Source organism: Triturus cristatus, chromosome 11, assembly GCF_964204655.1.
Source record: "Triturus cristatus chromosome 11, aTriCri1.1, whole genome shotgun sequence".
Classification (NCBI taxonomy): Eukaryota; Metazoa; Chordata; class Amphibia; order Caudata; family Salamandridae; genus Triturus; species Triturus cristatus.
In genome coordinates, this window is record NC_140594.1 from 225008867 (window position 1) to 225029522 (window position 20656).

Below are 20656 nucleotides of genomic sequence, written 5' to 3' on the forward strand. Positions count from 1 at the left end.
CTTCTGCTGCCTTGCACAGCACCACAGAAGAGGTAGCACCCTCCTCCGTAGCCACGGAGGGATGGAGAGATGAAGCCAGTGTCAGGGGAGGTGTCAAGACCACTGGCATCCCCCAGCTCTTCTGCCCAGTCCTGAGATAACTGGCACTGCTGTGCCAGAGGGTCCTCAGACCCCTCCCAGTCGTCCCCGTCATCCGACTCCTGGTAGACAGGTGGAACGGTCGGAAGATGAACCTGTCATCCATCGGTGCCGAATACAGCGCCGGGCCCGGACTAAACCTTGAGACAACGTCGTCTGAAGAGGGTGCCAGGGGCGGCACCGAAGGAGTCGACACAGGCAGAGGGGTCGTAAGGTCGACCGGCGTCGACCGGGATCCCACGGGGGCCTGCGGTGTCGGGACTGAAGTAGACGACGGCGCCAGGGACGGAGCCGCTGGCTCGCTAGCCCTCCCAGTCGAGCCTGCGGGGCCCGAAGGTGCGCCGGCAGGCGTCGACGGTGGAGCCAGGCTCCTCATGGCCACGAGGAAGTCTCTGATCTCCGCCGGAGTCGCGTCTGACCCAGGGACCGGAGGGTATGGGGTCGGACGTGACTCCTGCAGCTCCGACGGAGCCGCGCGGTTGGTGCCACACGAACCCTCAGCCGAGTCGCGCAACCGGCGAGGGGAGTCAGAAGAGCGATGTTGCCTCTTCGACTTCTTGCTGCGCCTCGACTTACCGGAATGCGAGGGCTTTGACCCCGACGAACGGTAATGGCTGTGGCTCCCTCGAGCGGCGAAGCCGACTGCCGGATCGTGAGCAGCTTGCGGGAACGCTCCCGCCTAGCCTTCGAGGTCAAGGCCCGGCAGTCGAGGCACGACTCGGCATCATGGTCGGCCCAAAGGCAGTAGAGACACTGGCGGTAGTGATCCGTGACCGACATCAAGCGGTGACAGGCGTCGCACGTTTTGAATCCAGGCATCCCTACCGGCACCAGAGTTGAGGTCGACTGGAAATGGGAACCAAAAGAGTTGAAAAAGTTTAGTCAAAAAGTGACTAAAAGGGTATGCTCTTCCCGGATGGGCGCTTACTGGCGCGGAAAATAGAAGAACTGACGTCAGCGCGCAAGGGCGGCGTCTAAGTACTCCGACGACGTGATCCCAGCTATCATGACGCCGACGACGGACGCGGAGCCGCAGGCGACGCCTAGCGACGCGCAAGGGTATTGCTGACGAAAAATCTTTCCAGATCCAGCCTGACGCCTGGGGATATGCTAAGGTGAGGAATCTAACTAATGTGTTTCTTTCAGATACATATTTCAGCAGAAAAGAGCTGACGTGGGTTTCGGAAGTAACTGGAGAATGGAGAATTCCTTCATCAGGGCGCTGTGAGTACAGATTGTTCAGTGGCAGGTGGCCATCTGTAATAAATACACTCTCTCTGATAATGGTATACAGGGTGCTCAATCACAACCAATACACCCAAAGGTTAGATGGAAATATGCTTCAACAGTTTCTACAGATAAGAACGTGGTGGTGGTGCTTCTGACTGAGTTGGGCCCAGACCATGAAACAGTCCCTAGTCACGTGTAGATTCCGTGAGGTAAGGCAAAGTAGAAAATATTGACAAAGAGATACACGGGGTCCCAAGAAACATCGGAATAAAGCCGGGCTAACAAGTCCGGGCGTCTCACAAGAGACTCTTTATCTTTATCGTTAAAGAGTACTACGATTGAGGTGTGTACTCTAGGGCCAAACAGATGCTGTCAAATGAGAGAAATGGTTTGTGTTTCTTAAACTCACGAAATCTAGGTCCACAGGACAGGCCAAAACGTCAACCAAGTAGTTGGTGTTTTTGCTTTGTAGTATGTATACACAATGATAATTTTTATGTAACAAAAGAAAAAAAGATCTATCCATTGCATTTTTAATACTTCCGAATAATAAATTGCTAAAACCATTGGTCTGTTGGACAACCGTGTATGTATCATGGACATATTGCCGTATCTTAATTGATTTTGGAGAAGCTTTTGTTGTTATTTACCATGTTGTTTCCCTGTCTTCTTCTCCATTTGTATTCAGCCTAATCAGGGACCCTCTAGTTTACTTTAAAGTGAGCAAGGGACCCACGTCTGGGCATACCCTTCCAACTAGGGGCAAACAAAGCAAACACAAGGAGATGGATGGGGCGCTGAAACATGTTAGACACTCACCCAGAGTCCTAGATCTGGGTTGAATCAATCATCATCATTCTTTAGCTCACTTCGCCACAAAGCACAGGAAACAAAGTGGAATCTGTTGTCACAAATGCAGCCAAAAGAAGACTGAGGAACCCCAAGTACCATTTTACAGCCCAACCTCTGGAATAAGGGGGCAGAAGAATGAATGCCTTTTGGAAAAGGGTTGCCTATATGGCAGCCATATCAACTAAAGAAGTGAAATACACGGCCATCACCACCAAATAAGATTGTCAGAAGGGGTCAGATATAACTTTCAACACTAAGCTTCTATCAGAGGACAAGAAGGAAACTAAGGGGATTCTCTGTAATGGGAAGAAAGTGACAGTGGCCACCACAGTTACAGCAAAGAACATGACAAACCTTGAATTTAGGCAACTAGTTTGAGCTGCTGTTCTTCGTAGAAAGGTTTGGCTAACAGTGATGTACTTCATGCTGGAAGTTGAAAACAGCAAACTTGATATGCCCTTTTGATGAGAGACCCAGTTTCACAAACATATTGACTGTGCTATTCGGAATATAAAGAGTGAAACAGGCATGGCCAGATCTGTCACTGTCTTACAGCATCTACGATCCCAGCCTTTTGTGGCAACAGAGGAATAAGCAGCTCATACCATATAGGCTACCAACCGCACCAGATACAACAGACCTAATACCATTAGTACTATTGCTATCAACAGTAGTAAAAGTCCTTTAAATTACCACCATTGGCATCCAACAATCCCCAAACTTTGGCTTAAAGAAGGTACTCAGCTGAAATTACAAGCCAAAGGTAATCGTCACTCATAGGCCCTCAGCATTGACGACTCCTACTTCTGTTCTCTGGCCAATTGGCCCATTGGTGGAAGGATATCGGCCTTTGGTTCAGGCTGGCCGCAAATGATCCTCAACAGCTGGATATGCCAGTCAAGATTGAAAGCAAACATCTGCACTTACTGAAGACCAAAATCTTTCTTATTCTACATAGGGGACCAGTTCTAAAACATCAAGGAAATGTAGGTTTCTACTTGAGGTTCTTTTTCATCAAGAAGACAATGTCAGGTGAATGTAGAGCCATCCTAGAACTATGTCAGCTCAACACCTTTCCATATGGTCATTCTACAGGAACTGTTACATGTATAGCATCCTTGGATCTCGAAGACACCTACTATGACACCCCAATACCTTGCAAACATCGTAAATGTTTAAGGTTTAGGGTGGCCGGCCACAATTACAATTTCAGAGCACTCCCTTTTAGCCTCAAACCAGCTGCGAGAATATTTACTAAGAGTATGGTAATAGTGGCAGCTCACCTTTGACACTTGGGGCACGTGGTGTACCTTGACAATTAGGTAGCTAAGGACAACCAGTTATAGTCTGCACCCAGGTTTTTCCGAGATTAGGACTGATGCTCAAAGATAAATCATATCCACACAGTAGAAAAGGTCCCTTATTATGGAACCAACTAAGACGAAGGAGTAGGCCTACCATATCTTCCACCACAAACAGATTTCATAGTAACCTTGGATGCCTTAATAAACGGAAGGGGCTCATTATAAAAAGCTAAAAGACAATTGGCGTTGGTACACAAAGGAAGAAAAGGAGTTACTTAACTGTAACTTCAGTTCCGATGTATTGGTATCTTTGATACATTCACATGCTTGAATCATTCCCCGTCGAAGTGTGAGTCCTACGCATTCCCCGTCGTTGAAGTGGGAGTCCAACAGTATCATAATATAGCAGTATATATTACTATCATAGGCTTTAATGGAAACGTACAACCACTTAGCTATCCCATCTATGTACTTTTTAAAATAGGACCAAACTTAATGCCTTAACCAATCTGATGATAGCACCCTCTAAAACACTTGAGAGGCTGATTCCCCCAGATTTTCAAGCACAAGTGGGGAAAAAAGAATCCCAAGGGGAAGCTCTTAGGGGAGCCTGCAGAGAGGTTGTGTGAGAACCAACGCAATTGGAGGACAAGCTGGGGCTCCTGGAGAGGGCTATGGTTAATGACACTGAGGCAGCTGACAGACTGCAAGAAGCTAGCATAATCCATGAAGAACTCCTAGAACGCCTCTGTGTAATTGACTACAAGGCTTATGCCTGAGGAAACATACAGATGCAGATAAATCAGGCACACTTCTGGCCTGTCTAATACGACCGGAGGCCTCACCCACATCCATTCTCTCCATCAACATGCCAACCAACAGGACTGACAGCGCAGCTAGACATTAACAAGGCATTCCGTGACTTTTTACACACTACTAAACGCACTACTATACACTGCCCGGGCTCCCTCGAATCCGGCAATGGTCGCCTCCTTTTTGCAACAAGTGACACTGCCAAAAGGGCCAGCGGCTGACAAACCCTTGGGGGCCATTATATCAGCGGGAGAGATGCAGGGAGAAATCAAGGAACTCGCCCGCAATAAAAATACCGGGGTCCCACGGCTTCCCCGTTTAATTACACTCGACGTATGTAACACGATTAGTGCCTCAATTAGAAAAAATATATAATTCCTCACTTAAGAACGGTTCCAACCCGTCCACTACAAGGAAGGCATTAGTGATCTCACTGCTGTAATCTGGAAAGACACCTGCAGATCCTACTTAGTACAGACCCTTGCCTTTATTGAATACAGATTATAGAAGTTTAAGAAAAATACTCGTGCGTAGGTGTTGGAAATGGCCCTTTTTACAGGGCTATCCCTAAACTGTTTGCTTCTCCCTCCTATTTTTTCCTGACCTGTGGTTGTTGGCTATAGGACTCTAGGCACTTTACCACTGCTGATCAGTGCTAAAGTGCATATGCTCTCTGTGTAAATTGTTATTGTGATTGGTTTCCATGATTGGCGTATTTGTTTTACCAGTAGGTCCCTAGTAAAGTGCACTGAGTGTGTCAGGGCTGGTGATTCAAATGCTGCTAGTGGGCCTGCAGCACTGATTGTGCAATCCACAGGAGTAGACCTAAGATGGTGCCTCAGGTCTGCCACTGCAGTGCCTGTGCGCAGTTTGTTTACTGCCATGTTGACCTGGCTAGTGTACACACTTTCCAGGCCTGACCCTTCACTTTTCTTACACATTGGACACCCCTATGGTAGGCCCAAGGTACCCCCCTGGGCAGGGTAAAGTGTATGTGAAAGGTAGGATATGTACTAGTGTGGGTGGATGTCCTGATATTGAAATACTGCCAATTTCGTTTTTCATTATTGAAAGGCTATCTTGCCCATAGGACAGAATGGGGAATGCTGTGTAACATGTTTACCTGCATATCTTCCCATAGGAGCGTGATTGAAATTTGGAATCTGGTATCCTGAACTCAGAGTTTAATAACACATCTTTTAGGGTGGATGGTTTTTAAATTCAGTGTTTGAAAATAGCAATTTTAGAAAGCGGCTATTTTCTTGATCAACCTTTCTGTGTGCCTCTGCCTGTTTGTGGATTAACTGACTGGTTTGAGAGTGACAGGGGCTGGGGTGGCTCCAGGAGACTGGGTGAGTCAGCACTAGGCTGAATAGACCTATCTGCATTTGGAGTGGTGGGAGGAGTAGCACATGGGCCTGAATAGGGCTGTGCCTGCCTTCCACAATGCTGGCTCCACCTCCTGCGGTGTGTCTGATGGCCCTGGCCCACACTGACAAAGGAAGAAGATGTGCACTGGCAGAGTGCACCCAGAGCTGGTTTGGACTGGGTCCAGGAAGAACAAAGACTTTTGGGGTATAAATATCAGAGCTGAAACCCCTAAACTTTAGACTAAGAAACTTCGTGATCAAGAAGGAATCCCTGCCAAAGAGAACCGCTGAAGAAGACTGAGGAAAAGTGCTGCCGTTGCTGTGTGTCTGGGGGCTGACCTGCAGTTGCTGTTTCTGCCGAGGAAGAGGACTAAGGAACTCTCTGCTGTGTGCTGTGTCCCCATACTTGAAGAGGAACTGTGCTGTGTGCTTTGTTCTTCTGAAGACAAGGGCCTCCAAGGGCCTGAAGAGAGCTGGCCTCCTGTTACTGAAACACAGGGCTATAAAAGTTTCCAAGATTCCCAGAAGCGCTGTGTGCCTGCGCTTCTACTCATCTGGTGTACTGCGTGGAACCCTTGTTCCGAGGGGCTCGTCCAGGAGGAGACGCGCTGAGTTCCGTGAATGCGAGGCATTCCCTAGCAACTGGGGCTTCCCCAAGTTCAGTGACGAAAGCAGAGCTGCGCCAGAGTCCGTAGAGTGCCAAAGAGGAGAAAACTCCCTTGCGGGGTCGACTGCGCGGACAGCACAGCCAAGTCATACTCACAGGTAACGGCTCCGATCAGTGACCGGAGCCTGCACCCAAGACTGTTGTTGGTGAGCGCGCTGCAGGTGGTCCGTGTCTCGCTTGCTTAAAAGTTGTGGTGGCTGGCTCGCACTCGCGCAGTGAGGAAGGGTGATCTGTAGGTGTTCAAGAGAACTGAGGGGTGGCATTGTTTAAACCCTCGAGAGAACTGAGGGGTGATAATTGATCACGCTTTCACGCACAGTACAGAAGATTACCGCATTTAATTTCTAATGTGAACATTTACCAAGAACATTATGTATGTGGTCGTTTTGGTCTTGCCGAATCAGATAGATATTTATATTTCTATGAATAACCTGTGTGGTGTCCATTTGTTGTGTTTCACTGTGGGTGTTGGTGCAAATACTTTACACATTGCCTTGGGGATAAGCCGGTCTGCTTGTGCCAAGCTACCAAGGGGGTGACCAGGGGTTATCAGCAATGTGTTTCCCCCTTACCCTGACTAGAAGTAAGGGTCCCAATTTGGTCAAAGGTACCTACCTGTGCCAACTAGAGACCCCCCATTTCTAACAGTAGGCTACTTCCACTGCTCTAGGGGTTATTACACATGGATCAAGGTGGCTTTGATCCCGGACGATGTACCTCCCTCAATATCCGTCGCTGGTTTCAAAATATGGATGCTGCTCATGGGAAATACCCACTTGCTGGCTGAGTGTCACTGGATATTCGCCAGGCTTGTGACACACTAGGTTGGGAATGCATGGCAGCAGCATTGACCAAATTTGCCATCCACTCGGTATATGTTAGATGGGTGAAATTATTATATACAGCATTCATGGCCAGGGCTTGTACGGGGCCTTATACCTCTACTTCCTATCAGATTGCATGAGGGACACAACAAGGCTGCCCTCTTTTGCTGATCCTGTCCATGCTTGCAATCAAACCTATTAAACAACGAATCCAATAAGAGGCTGTTGAATGGAGGGATCCCCATACACCGCACTATCCGTTCTGTGATCTTATATTCTAATGACATGATCCTATACTTTGAGAACCTCCAGGGGAGTCTAGCTGAGACAGCCCAATTACTAGCCGAATTTGGGGCATTGTCGGGGTTCCAGGTCAATACAGATAAATCACGCACGTTTTTCTTCGCTGACACATACACGGACCCCAAGCTGCCACTTGGATCCACCTCTATACCTGTGGCTCCACGTACATTCCGGTATTTAGGGATTTAAATACATCGGTAGACGCAGGACCTACTGGAGGGCAAGCTTGTCCGTACAATCAACTTGTGTTTCTAGATCGGACTACATTAACTTTGCCACGCCTGCTGTATCATTTTGCTAACCTACCGACAGTGGTGCCGGTGTGGCTGTTCAGGGTGATAAACACTGTTAGTGAAGCTCGCATGGGAAAAGGGGCACCGCAGTGTCAGCCATACAAAGCTATTGTTACCGAATGATGTACATAGTCTGGGAGCACCTGACTTTAAGGCATACTGCCCGGCTGGACAGCTGTAGTGGCTGTCTTATTGGTTGGCTGTCCAGAACCTGATGGACAACGGGTATCCGGCGGAAAGGATTGAACAGGGTCATCTCCACCGACTATTGTGCCCAGGTGCAATAGTGCCGCTGACGGGCTACCTTCTATTGCGCTGACATACTTAAGGATGGCGAGGAAGTACACAGGGTCCATGGTTCCACCATACGCACCAAAGTTAGCACTAATGCCTCCCCACGTCCTCGGGTACACACTGACAGCATGCAGGCTAGGCCCTTAGGAGCAGGAAGGCGTGGTGATGGTGGGCTTCTTGTTTCAGGATGGTGTGTTGCTTCCACATGGAGATTTTGTACACGTACGTGGACTATCTGAAGACCTTTTTTTCACACACGCTAGTATTCTTCGGTATGTGTGACGATACTGGGCACCCGAGGGGAGAGAACCAGAGAAGCATACACCACTTCAGGAGCTACACGCTGTCGCCTCCCATGCATCCCCCTCACTATTGCTCTGGGTGCGGACGTGCTCCTCTTCTGCACCACTCCCTGGCACAATTATTACTCCCCCACTGACAGAGCACCAGTTATACCTCTCAACTCCTTCATTATGCCATGGTTACTATGCCCACACACCAGGGCCTACACAACTGGCTGATGTTTTACATTCTACTGCACTTAGACAAATAGATGGGTGACACTGTCTAGTTATGTGGGAGCATGAGAGAATAAAGTTAGCAATGCATTATTCTGTGGCAATGGTATTTCATAGACAGAAGCTTGCCACTTGCTTATGGTATGTATAACATGTAAAATTACTCTTCTGTACGGCATTGCCAAATGTAATATTGTGATTGGGATAACAACGATGTGAACTCAATAAATGCAATAAAGTTTGTGTTAAAAAAGTGCACTCTAACAGAAGTATAAGCAAGGAACTGTATGAGCCTTGAAACAGGTAAGGAACTAAGGAAACGGGGCTAGTTTGGCACCACGCCGTATCTGATCAAGAACTGCGGTCAGATTTCAGAATGGGACGGGTTCGAAAGTTCAGTACAGTTTGACTTCCCATATTGCAGGTGAGAGGATTTGATGGGTGAAGACATACTTGGACTTATCGTTTTACGGCAGATATATATATATATATATATATTCACTGAAAAAACCATAGGTTTCACACATGTTATAGTTAGCGGAAATTTTACTGATAAAAAACCAGTGAAATTCCCCCGTTATAGTTAGTGCAGGCAACTATAACTCACGCGACCGCAATCCTCTGCTGATGCTAATACTGTATTTAGACACTTATTTGCCCATGTCTTCTTCCATACATTTTTAGCTATACATATATGACAAATATTTTTTTTTCATAAAGACACATATGTCATCAGCAGAAGATTGCGGTCGCGCGAGTTATAGTTGCCTGCACTAACTATAACGGGGGAATTTCACTGGTTTTTTATCAGTAAAATTTCCGCCAACTATAACATGTGTGAAACCTATGGTTTTTTCAGTGAATTTGCAAGGTTTTTTAAATGCTAATTCCTAACTATAACGTGTGTGAAACCTATGGTTTTTTCAGTGAATTTGTACGGTTTTTTAAATGCTAAGTTACTTTACGCCATTCGTGGCGTGCGCGCCCACTTAACACAGTTCGTTCCGTGCGCGCACGGTGCGCTTCGCGCACCGTGCGCGCACAGTAAGCACGCGGTGCTTACTGTGCTTACGGTGCTTATAAGCCATGCACAAATGGTGCCCTTCGGGCACCATTTGCACACGGGGTGGAGAGAGTGTGGATAATTTTGTCTTTTATTATTTTTGTTAAAAATATTGTGGTTTTCCACGGCTCTGAAAAGCCCTGCACATTTGGTGGCCTGCGGCCACCAAAAGCACAGGGGGTGGGGAGAGTGTGGATAGTGTTTTTTTTTTTTACATTTTTTACCGTACGCGTACGGTAAGCGTAATCGGCGAAATTAGCGAAAAAATAAAAATGGCATTTTTGGCCTTGGGGGGGTCTTGGGGGACTCCCTCATCATGGCTATGTGTGTGTGAGCTGTCAAAACAGCTTTGTTACATGTGTATTGGTTTTATTTGACTACCTAACTCTCAGTGCGAGAGAGAAAATGGCGGCCGCCGCTTCCTGGTTTCGGCCGATTCGAATGTTTACTAAGAGCCAATCAGAATCGCGCTCGCGCACGCCACCGTACGCGTACGGTAAGCTTACGGTAAGCGTACCGTAAGCTGGCTCAGATATATATATTGATTTAAAGGCTATTTTCTCAGAATCTACTGAACAGATTTACACCAAACCTACAAAAGGCACTTCCTTGACCTGAGGACTACCTCTCTGCCAAATTTCAAGTAATTCTGTTCAGCCGTTCGGGCTGTAGCCCTGTCTAAAGGTCCTATGGAAAAATGCATGGGAAAAACGCTTTTTGGGACCCCCCTTTTATCTCAGCCCCCGCTTGACGAATCCTCCCGAGACTTTCAGGGTAGGAGCGGAGCGTAGCGCCCCACCTATTTTGAGAAATTCGCGAGGATTCGTCGACCAGCGCCAAAGTTATTCCAAATAGAATGTTGCGGATTTCCTATGGAAAAGGGGTCCTAACTATAACTACCTACTGGCGACCGCCAGTAGGTAATATATATATATATATGTCCCAATTGTGTTGCCACTTGCTTGGAGTTGCACTCAAAGAACAAAGCAGGACCCCTTGCCATTTCAGAAAAGGTCCTTTATTTAGTTGCAAAAACCGGCATTCTTTTCAGAGCGTTTAACAAGGTCCTACGCGTTTCAAGGCTCCTGCCTCTTGATCACGGACCGGCTGGTTTCTGGCAGAGATTACGTCTTCATGACAAGCCCCACTTTTAAATAATTACCTGCCCCCAGGTGGGCTGGCTCTGGTGCTAAGTTCAAGGGTATCATGGGAGTTGTATTTTATCGAAAGTTACCGCCATGTAAGCTTGCTTGTAATTTGCCCTCCAGTGGATGTTACTGAAAGGAATCCGGTTTGAATTTAAAGCAGAACTTTGTCTTTCTGCGTATAGCGTGATTCCAGTATCACGCTGCAGTCCATTAATTTCCATGGCGGTGCAGCTCCACGACCGAGGCTGGCCGTATTAAATGTCCCAATTGTGTTGCCACTTGCTTGGAGTTGCACTCAAAGAACAAAGCAGGACCCCTTGCCATTTCAGAAAAGGTCCTTTATTTAGTTGCAAAAACCGGCATTCTTTTCAGAGCGTTTAACAAGGTCCTACGCGTTTCAAGGCTCCTGCCTCTTGATCACGGACCGGCTGGTTTCTGGCAGAGATTACGTCTTCATGACAAGCCCCACTTTTAAATAATTACCTGCCCCCAGGTGGGCTGGCTCTGGTGCTAAGTTCAAGGGTATCATGGGAGTTGTATTTTATCGAAAGTTACCGCCATGTAAGCTTGCTTGTAATTTGCCCTCCAGTGGATGTTACTGAAAGGAATCCGGTTTGAATTTAAAGCAGAACTTTGTCTTTCTGCGTATAGCGTGATTCCAGTATCACGCTGCAGTCCATTAATTTCCATGGCGGTGCAGCTCCACGACCGAGGCTGGCCGTATTAAATGTCCCAATTGTGTTGCCACTTGCTTGGAGTTGCACTCAAAGAACAAAGCAGGACCCCTTGCCATTTCAGAAAAGGTCCTTTATTTAGTTGCAAAAACCGGCATTCTTTTCAGAGCGTTTAACAAGGTCCTACGCGTTTCAAGGCTCCTGCCTCTTGATCACGGACCGGCTGGTTTCTGGCAGAGATTACGTCTTCATGACAAGCCCCACTTTTAAATAATTACCTGCCCCCAGGTGGGCTGGCTCTGGTGCTAAGTTCAAGGGTATCATGGGAGTTGTATTTTATCGAAAGTTACCGCCATGTAAGCTTGCTTGTAATTTGCCCTCCAGTGGATGTTACTGAAAGGAATCCGGTTTGAATTTAAAGCAGAACTTTGTCTTTCTGCGTATAGCGTGATTCCAGTATCACGCTGCAGTCCATTAATTTCCATGGCGGTGCAGCTCCACGACCGAGGCTGGCCGTATTAAATGTCCCAATTGTGTTGCCACTTGCTTGGAGTTGCACTCAAAGAACAAAGCAGGACCCCTTGCCATTTCAGAAAAGGTCCTTTATTTAGTTGCAAAAACCGGCATTCTTTTCAGAGCGTTTAACAAGGTCCTACGCGTTTCAAGGCTCCTGCCTCTTGATCACGGACCGGCTGGTTTCTGGCAGAGATTACGTCTTCATGACAAGCCCCACTTTTAAATAATTACCTGCCCCCAGGTGGGCTGGCTCTGGTGCTAAGTTCAAGGGTATCATGGGAGTTGTATTTTATCGAAAGTTACCGCCATGTAAGCTTGCTTGTAATTTGCCCTCCAGTGGATGTTACTGAAAGGAATCCGGTTTGAATTTAAAGCAGAACTTTGTCTTTCTGCGTATAGCGTGATTCCAGTATCACGCTGCAGTCCATTAATTTCCATGGCGGTGCAGCTCCACGACCGAGGCTGGCCGTATTAAATGTCCCAATTGTGTTGCCACTTGCTTGGAGTTGCACTCAAAGAACAAAGCAGGACCCCTTGCCATTTCAGAAAAGGTCCTTTATTTAGTTGCAAAAACCGGCATTCTTTTCAGAGCGTTTAACAAGGTCCTACGAACAACTGACCTAACTGTCACCCCTGAGGCATGATGGGATATGGAAGTCAGGGCTGCCTTAAAGGCACGGTGCCAGTTTTTACCTGTACAGGGCTTTTTAGTCTCTATGGTATTGTATTGCAATGCAGCCTGCAGGCTGGCAATGTGTTGTACATCTGTGTTTTTCCACAGTTTGTTCTCTTTATTTTTTGCTTTCTCATGAGTGTTTACCTCATTAAAAAAAAAAAAAAAAAAAAAAGAGATTTAGGTGTATTGTTATACCTTTATATATATATATATATATATGTGTGTTATTGGATGTGTATATTTACATTGCCTAGCCTTTTATGGGAGCTGCATTTGCTTGGAAAAAATGATATATGTTTATACATATACAGAGCTGTATATATGTATGTTTTTTTTACATATATAATTTTATTATTTCCGGGGTCCCCGCACATGGGCGGGAATATTCAGTGCTTATGACTTTGATGAGGATCCCCTGGAAGAGAAGACAAAGTTCTGCTTTAAATTCAAACCGGATTCCTTTCAGTAACATCCACTGGAGGGCAAATTACAAGCAAGCTTACATGGCGGTAACTTTCGATAAAATACAACTCCCATGATACCCTTGAACTTAGCACCAGAGCCAGCCCACCTGGGGGCAGGTAATTATTTAAAAGTGGGGCTTGTCAAAAGACGTAATCTCTGCCAGAAACCAGCCGGTCCGTGATCAAGAGGCAGGAGCCTTGAAACGCGTAGGACCTTGTTAAACGCTCTGAAAAGAATGCCGGTTTTTGCAACTAAATAAAGGACCTTTTCTGAAATGGCAAGGGGTCCTGCTTTGTTCTTTGAGTGCAACTCCAAGCAAGTGGCAACACAATTGGGACATTTAATACGGCCAGCCTCGGTCGTGGAGCTGCACCGCCATGGAAATTAATGGACTGCAGCGTGATACTGGAATCACGCTATACGCAGAAAGACAAAGTTCTGCTTTAAATTCAAACCGGATTCCTTTCAGTAACATCCACTGGAGGGCAAATTACAAGCAAGCTTACATGGCGGTAACTTTCGATAAAATACAACTCCCATGATACCCTTGAACTTAGCACCAGAGCCAGCCCACCTGGGGGCAGGTAATTATTTAAAAGTGGGGCTTGTCATGAAGACGTAATCTCTGCCAGAAACCAGCCGGTCCGTGATCAAGAGGCAGGAGCCTTGAAACGCGTAGGACCTTGTTAAACGCTCTGAAAAGAATGCCGGTTTTTGCAACTAAATAAAGGACCTTTTCTGAAATGGCAAGGGGTCCTGCTTTGTTCTTTGAGTGCAACTCCAAGCAAGTGGCAACACAATTGGGACATATATATATATATATATATATAAAATATTTTTTTAATTTAATCTGAGGATATACTATATTAACCTCAGGTACATAAACATGGCGTATCTTCACAGGAGTGAATAAACGTTCAAAAGACTTCTTTTTTCTATCCCCTGCAAATGCGAATTACAGGTATTTGATAGAAGGGTGACGGTCACTGGCTCTCTGTGTCACTTGACACTGGGTTAGCTTGCGGTTATACTAATATAGTTTCATAATAATTTCATATCACACGTTGAATAGATGCTCCTTTTTGGAACACTAGCTTGTCCATGATATGATTCTCTCACATTGATCATTGAGTTTGTGCATGACTATCAGGGAATATGGCACATTTGCCAAATCTTAATTTCACTGATTACTAACGAGGTTGTAGTGGCAAGCGACACAGGAGGCGCTTCAAAGCACCAAAGAATATAATATGAAAATTGTTTGCGGTAAGAACAGCTCTAAAAATGTTAAGAAACACGTTTCCACAATTAACTGCACCAATGAAATATTGATAACATTGACTGATATGGACATTGAATACAATGCCCCGATTATGTATAGGCAAAACCTACACGCTTCAGTAGATGGGCTTCCCTCTCTTGAAGTCCTATTATGGGTCTTCTTCAAAGCCTTCTTGAAGGTTCTTGTGGCTGCTGAGCTTCTGACCTCTCGCTCTTCTGCACTATTTTGCTATATTCGGAGGAATACTCCCCATCTTCCCCTGAAGCAAGGGTGTGCTTGGCTTTGATTTTCTGAAGCAAAAGTGATACCCTTCCCTCTAAATCTTTTACGGTTTTAAAAGAAAAGGTACAACAGATATTACAGTCTTCTACCTTATGAGAGAGGTGGAGGTAATATATGCAGTCCTTATCTGGATTTGTTTTTTTTGGATTCAAGGAATGCAGCCTCTTCTTCCCACAGGTTCCACATGTTCTGAAAAGTTATTTTTTAGCAAGCTCTGAAAACCTGAGTAGTCAGATTTTCTCAACAGATGATCTAGTATTGATAATGTAGTCAGAATTGTTACAAGAAATCTCGAACATTGTGAATATTTAGGTCAACTGTGCAGAGCTCAGGGGAGAATCACTTTACACAGTGTGTGGTAGAAAATCTGAGGGATGGTAGTCTCTGAGAGGAGTGGTCTATAGAGTGCAGTAGCCTGACAGGCTGGAGTTTGATTATTTTTTAATGATGTGACTAGGATGCTACGGTTGATGTTTTCTAGCCCTTCTAGCGTTGTATGGTTGGTAGGTCCATTGTTGACATTGCTAAGTTGGCATGAGCATCGCTGTCAGGAGGCTGCTTTTGCGCACGCTACTGCACGCCTTTATTTTGCAAGACTCTGCTTGTGCCTTTCACAGGAGAACGGTCTGCTTTTCACATTCTCTGCTATTTTCTGGGGTTTAGTCTGCACACGATGTACAAGGTCGATAATGCCCCTTGTTATTCTGTTCTGGTCAGCCTCTAGCACCAAGACACACAGCCTCGCTACTGAAAGTCGAGTGCTGTAATATTACGGAAAAGCTTGTTGTTCATACACTTGGAGAGAGACCTTTCCAGAGAGAAGAGCTGTGCTGTTCCTAAGATGTAAACCTTTCATCTAGGCCTTGAGGTATGGGGTCTTCTGGCAAAGCCCAGAGGTCTTTTTTATAATAAACTATTTCCTATCAGGGGGAGGGTGGTTGGGCCCTATAATATTTTTCCACTGTCTTTATAAAATGACATCCCCTTCTGTATACTATGGAATTGTAACAATGCTAACGGTATTGTGTTTATGCATTTTGCTGCTGGCAATTGCACGTGTACTGCACCATAGAGCACGTTAGTTAAAATAAACATTTTACACTATACCATGACTCGGACTATTCTTATTGTGGACAAGTGTAAGTGAGTGAGTGAGCGAAAAAGGTGTCTTGCTACCGCGATTCCTGAGAGAGTCGGGAGTGTTGTGTTCTGAGCTGTCTAATCAAGTGTAGCATTGTGATTATGTAGGAGAACGAATGAGACACTATAGCTAGTCGGTTTGGGGATTTTGGGTACTAAGGTGATAGATTGGTACACCACTATACACCAAGGTCCTGGTTTCCTGCGCATAGTTCTGTATATGTGCAGAATCCCTGCAACACTAGTCTATTTTAGCAATTGACTGCTTTCTAGTTATACTGTGAGACTCCCACTTCAATGACAGGGAATGATTCAAGTATGTGAATCTATAAAAGATCCAATACTGGAGAAATAAATTACTCTTCTCCCACCATGCTTGTTTATTACCTATCCTGCTACAATTTTGCTATGTTGTCACTATGAGGCCCTACCCTCAGCACGGCCACCTGTAGCACCAGCCAATGTCACATATGCCCCTGGTCAATCAGCTTAAATGCAGGGCTACTGGTGAAGGATATGGTTATTCTGTTACTTGCTCAATAGTGTCCAAGGGTCTTTCTATTGTAGTGAGGACTGCTATTTATATACGTACATTGCTAAGTTAGCACAACCGCGTTAGATGTTAGAAAGCCATCTTGCCACTTTTGCACACGACACTGCAGTTGCATGTTATTGTTTGAGAAATGCTTGCTCGCCTTTGCTTCACATGAGAACGGTCTTTTGTTCACAACCCTAACAGTGAGCTGCGACCTTGTTCTGAACATTGTGTAAAGAAACAGTCTGGGTCGCTAGACGGTGCATGTTGTTGGGTTCAGGTTGATCGGCCCACTATTTAGCCATACACGCACGCAGCTGCAAATACCTGAAAGTCGAGTGCTTTTAATATTGCAGGCTGCATGCTTTATACACATTCGGAAGAAGAGCTTTCCCAGGAGCAGAGTATACCTGATCCTGTGATGTGATTCCACTAAGCTGATCTTTACAGTATGGGGGTTCCCCATTTAAGCCTAGAGACCTTCTGTTAGTCTAATAATAATATTAGTTTACTAGCGAAAGGAAGGTGGCTGTAATCCACTGTCATTTTAGTATTCTTTCTCCTTTCATTTTCTATGGTATTGTAACTATGCTGATGGTTTTGATTTTAATCATTTGTCTGCTTATGTTAGCCAAAGTACTGCATCTTAGGACACGAGGTTTATAAAATAAACTCTTTAAACTTTACTGTGTACTCTTGTTGTGGACTGATATGAGAATAATTACGAACAGGTATTTCTGATTCCCACCATTCCTGAGAATACACTAAGTCGCTTGTTCTGGGTTGTCTATACATGGGACCGCCAAGATAAAACTCGGATAACGAATGGGACACTGATGCTGGTCGGATAAGGGGTTCTGAGGTGAGTTTTTTGTACACCACAATTCACTGAGGTCCTGGTTTCCTGTGCATAGTTCTGTGCAAAAGCAGAATCCCTGCAACACTATCAAGCTAGGCACAGAGCATCAACCCACAAAGGTCTGCCCCACTCCTCTCTCACAGGATAAAGCTGGGTCAGCAAGCTAGCACGAATCCGTGGCTGCCATTTTGTCTCTCCACTAGAGAAGGTGTGACTATAACTGCCTCTGGCACAGCAACCACCACATTAGCATCAAGTCATTGGAAGCAGATGATTGACAAGGATTTATCACATCTTCATGGAAAATCTAGCCCATCTCAGTGATGGAGATTGGGCTCCTTCAGTAAGTGATTGGCATGAAAAGTCTGAGAAGGGAGTATCAATTCTGATCATTACTTGACTTCATATTTTAGTTTTATAAAGTCAATCCCATTTTGAAATTTTAACAAACCACTACAGGCATTAATTTTCGGATAAATATTAATAAGAACAAAGCTCACCTGGTTCCTTGTTGAGGAGTATTCTGGGTTTACCGGAAGAAAAGGAACAACTGTAGTTTCTGTTACCAAAGTACTGTGGTTCTGAGTTGCCAGCCATACTGGAATAGAAAAGGTAAACAAATGGTGCGCCTAAATGTTTTTTATTCAAGTAAGGCATCCAACAAAAATAAGAAGCATTATACAACTATCTGTAACAACATACTAACCTAAGAATAAGGAAAAGGGATACATTTTATTTTAATCAGTGATTATTGTCTTCTACCATGGCCTACCAAGGTAGGCCATGGCAGAACACCTTCAGAATGGACTTGATCTTTAAAAGAACAGAATCAACTTTAACATCTCTAAATACAATTGCAATTGTGTTAAAAGAATTGTTCGAATAATGAACTGACATGGCATGACCTGAGGTTAAAGCTTACAGTGCGACACCACTGTCAGTGCTAGCATAAACTCTCTAAAATTACTCTTCATTGAAGCTGTACCTTACATCACCTGTAACCTCATGTCCAAACTAATATAGTCAGTCTTTCTTGCATACTATCTATTAGAAAACTATGCTGAGCTAGGATGAAGAGCTGCTGGCATTTCATTTCCAAGGTAGGAACAATAAATGTATATCCTTAGACCTGGCCGATACTACTGCTATACAAACGACTTCTTGTCAAGGCTGTAGGAGTGTACTACTGCTATACAAACTACTTCTTGTCAAGGCTTTAACACGGAACCTCACCCTCTGACAGATAACATTGGTTCAGGGATAAATTTAATAAATTATAGAATTTGCTGTATTTTGACCAACACATGGTCCTTAATAAAAAATAAAATTGAATTCACCGATTTCTTGGACAATCAGAGTAGACCTAGCATTTGTCACAGAAACTTGGGCAGACTCTACATCTGGACCAGATTCATTGTAGCTGTACTCAGAATACATCCTGCTAAGACTAGGTCGCCACACTTTGGGGGGTGAGCCTCCCAACAATAGAGCAGCATCATCTTACTGGTACCTGCCCCAGACTGTGAAGTCCTTTCATTTAAAATCGAAATTTCCAAAAATCAATCATTAAACATATTACTAATTTATCGCCACCAGGCCCAAAAACTACATTTGAGCAAAAGATTTGATCACTATTAGAATCTTATTTCCAACTGGCAGCTATAACTGTACCAGCAGATTTCAACTTCCATCTGGAAGTCTCTGATGATAAAACCAAATAACATCTAATAGATACAATGGCGAGCATGAGCCTAACCCAACTGGTCAAGAAACCTACGCCATAACTTTGATGGGATTTTCTCGAATAATCCAGCTGTCTCAGTTACTGCCATACTATCTTTGATTTGGTCAGACCACAATACCATAATATTTAATTTACAACTCGCTAAAACGCTATCCTCTACCAAAACAACTCATGCAACCAACCGAGCCTGGCACAAGCTGGAATCATTGCAGCTCAAACATGTCCCATGTGGCACACTACCCAATGTCCTTGAATACTTTCAAAGCCCTCTGTATCGCCCACAAGGCCATACATGACAGGTCCTGAATACTTCATAAAGAGCCTTTAATGATATAACCCTGCTAGGTCTCTTCAGTCTGCTTCGGCTAAGAATATCAGAATTGCTCGGTTTAAACTTGCCAACTGGAGAGGTAGGAGTTTTATTGGCTGTACTGCTAAGTTAGGGAACAGCCATCCACTATATCTAATATCGCAGACCACCCTGCTTAGGCTTAAGAAAGACATAAAAACTTGCCTTTTTACAAATTAATCACACAGCACGGACTTCGGTAAATTAATTTCTCACAGCAGTCCTATGCATTCGCAGCGCAAAGATAACATATGGCATTCGCGCGCTTTACAAAAAAAAATAAAAAATTAACCTGACCACCATCTTCCAGCTCATTACGGATACTGTTGTAGTGTTTTTTGTCTCCACTGAACTAATTTGACTAACACACCTGAACTCAATGATTTGTAGGTAAAATGGTCTGACTGGAGACAGTGTCTTTAATGGACTGGGGTGAGGTGGTCACCTAATCCCTAGCTCTTATCATACTTTATAATAATATAAATGATTTTTAGCAATTTTTTTTAGATTTCTTTCCCCCTTGTCTTTCGAAAAGACCATATCACCTCGCTCTATCTGTCTCACATTTCTGAGCATGCATTTGTCATTGTGTTATTTTTATGAAGAAAACCCAACAAACACTAACCTAAATATTTAGGGGGAGCAGAAAAAAAGTGAAAATGGTGAATGCATATTATTTGCAAAAAAAGTATTTTACAGTAGCATAGTCATTGGGAAATTATTTATTTAACATTCTGGGCTCTTTATACTAGTAATTTTTCCCTCCAGGGAACACGTTTCAGCTTGTTGCTACAGGCTGTTGACAAGAGATGTCAGTATGATAGGATCAGTGTGAATAATCTCAGGCTGAAATAGGATGTCAGAAATGTGCCAACAGTGTTTAGCCACGCTATGTTAATTTTATTTTGAACCATTAAAAAAGAGTGACATCTTCTTACAACTATGTTGACCAAGCTATTAATGAATTAAAAAAACTCTAACACAACCAGTTTGCTCAACAAACTCTTCAAAGGCCAAAATTATGTTTGCTATTAATTCTTTGAACTGAAAAGGATCTTACAATCACCCCAACTATGCTTTCTAAAGTCTTTATTCTGAAGGTCTTACAGTAGCTTAGCGGAAACCAGCTTTGGCAACTTCATATGTCTCTCCACAGATTGATACTGAATGCCTTAAGCAACATTGGCAGGCACAAACAGTTGTGCAAAAAGATGATGCTATAAAAAAAAAAAAGCTGAACAAAGGTATTTTAAAACCGTAATGACAGCAATAACTTGCATATTATATTCAAAGAAGAAGACTTAAGCAGCATAATGC

General features: G+C 44.5%; 1 protein-coding gene across 7 annotated transcripts in view; it reads right to left on the bottom strand.

The window, feature by feature from the left end:
• Window positions 1–20656, bottom strand: part of GIT2 (GIT ArfGAP 2) — a 668976-nt gene that overhangs the window by 286784 nt on the left and 361536 nt on the right. For all 7 annotated transcript variants that reach the window (XM_085633297.1, XM_085633301.1, XM_085633299.1 and 4 more), the window contains exon 11: window positions 17747–17844. In XM_085633297.1, coding sequence (XP_085489423.1) covers window positions 17747–17844 — 98 coding nt within the window. The remainder of the gene's footprint in view (window positions 1–17746; window positions 17845–20656) is intronic.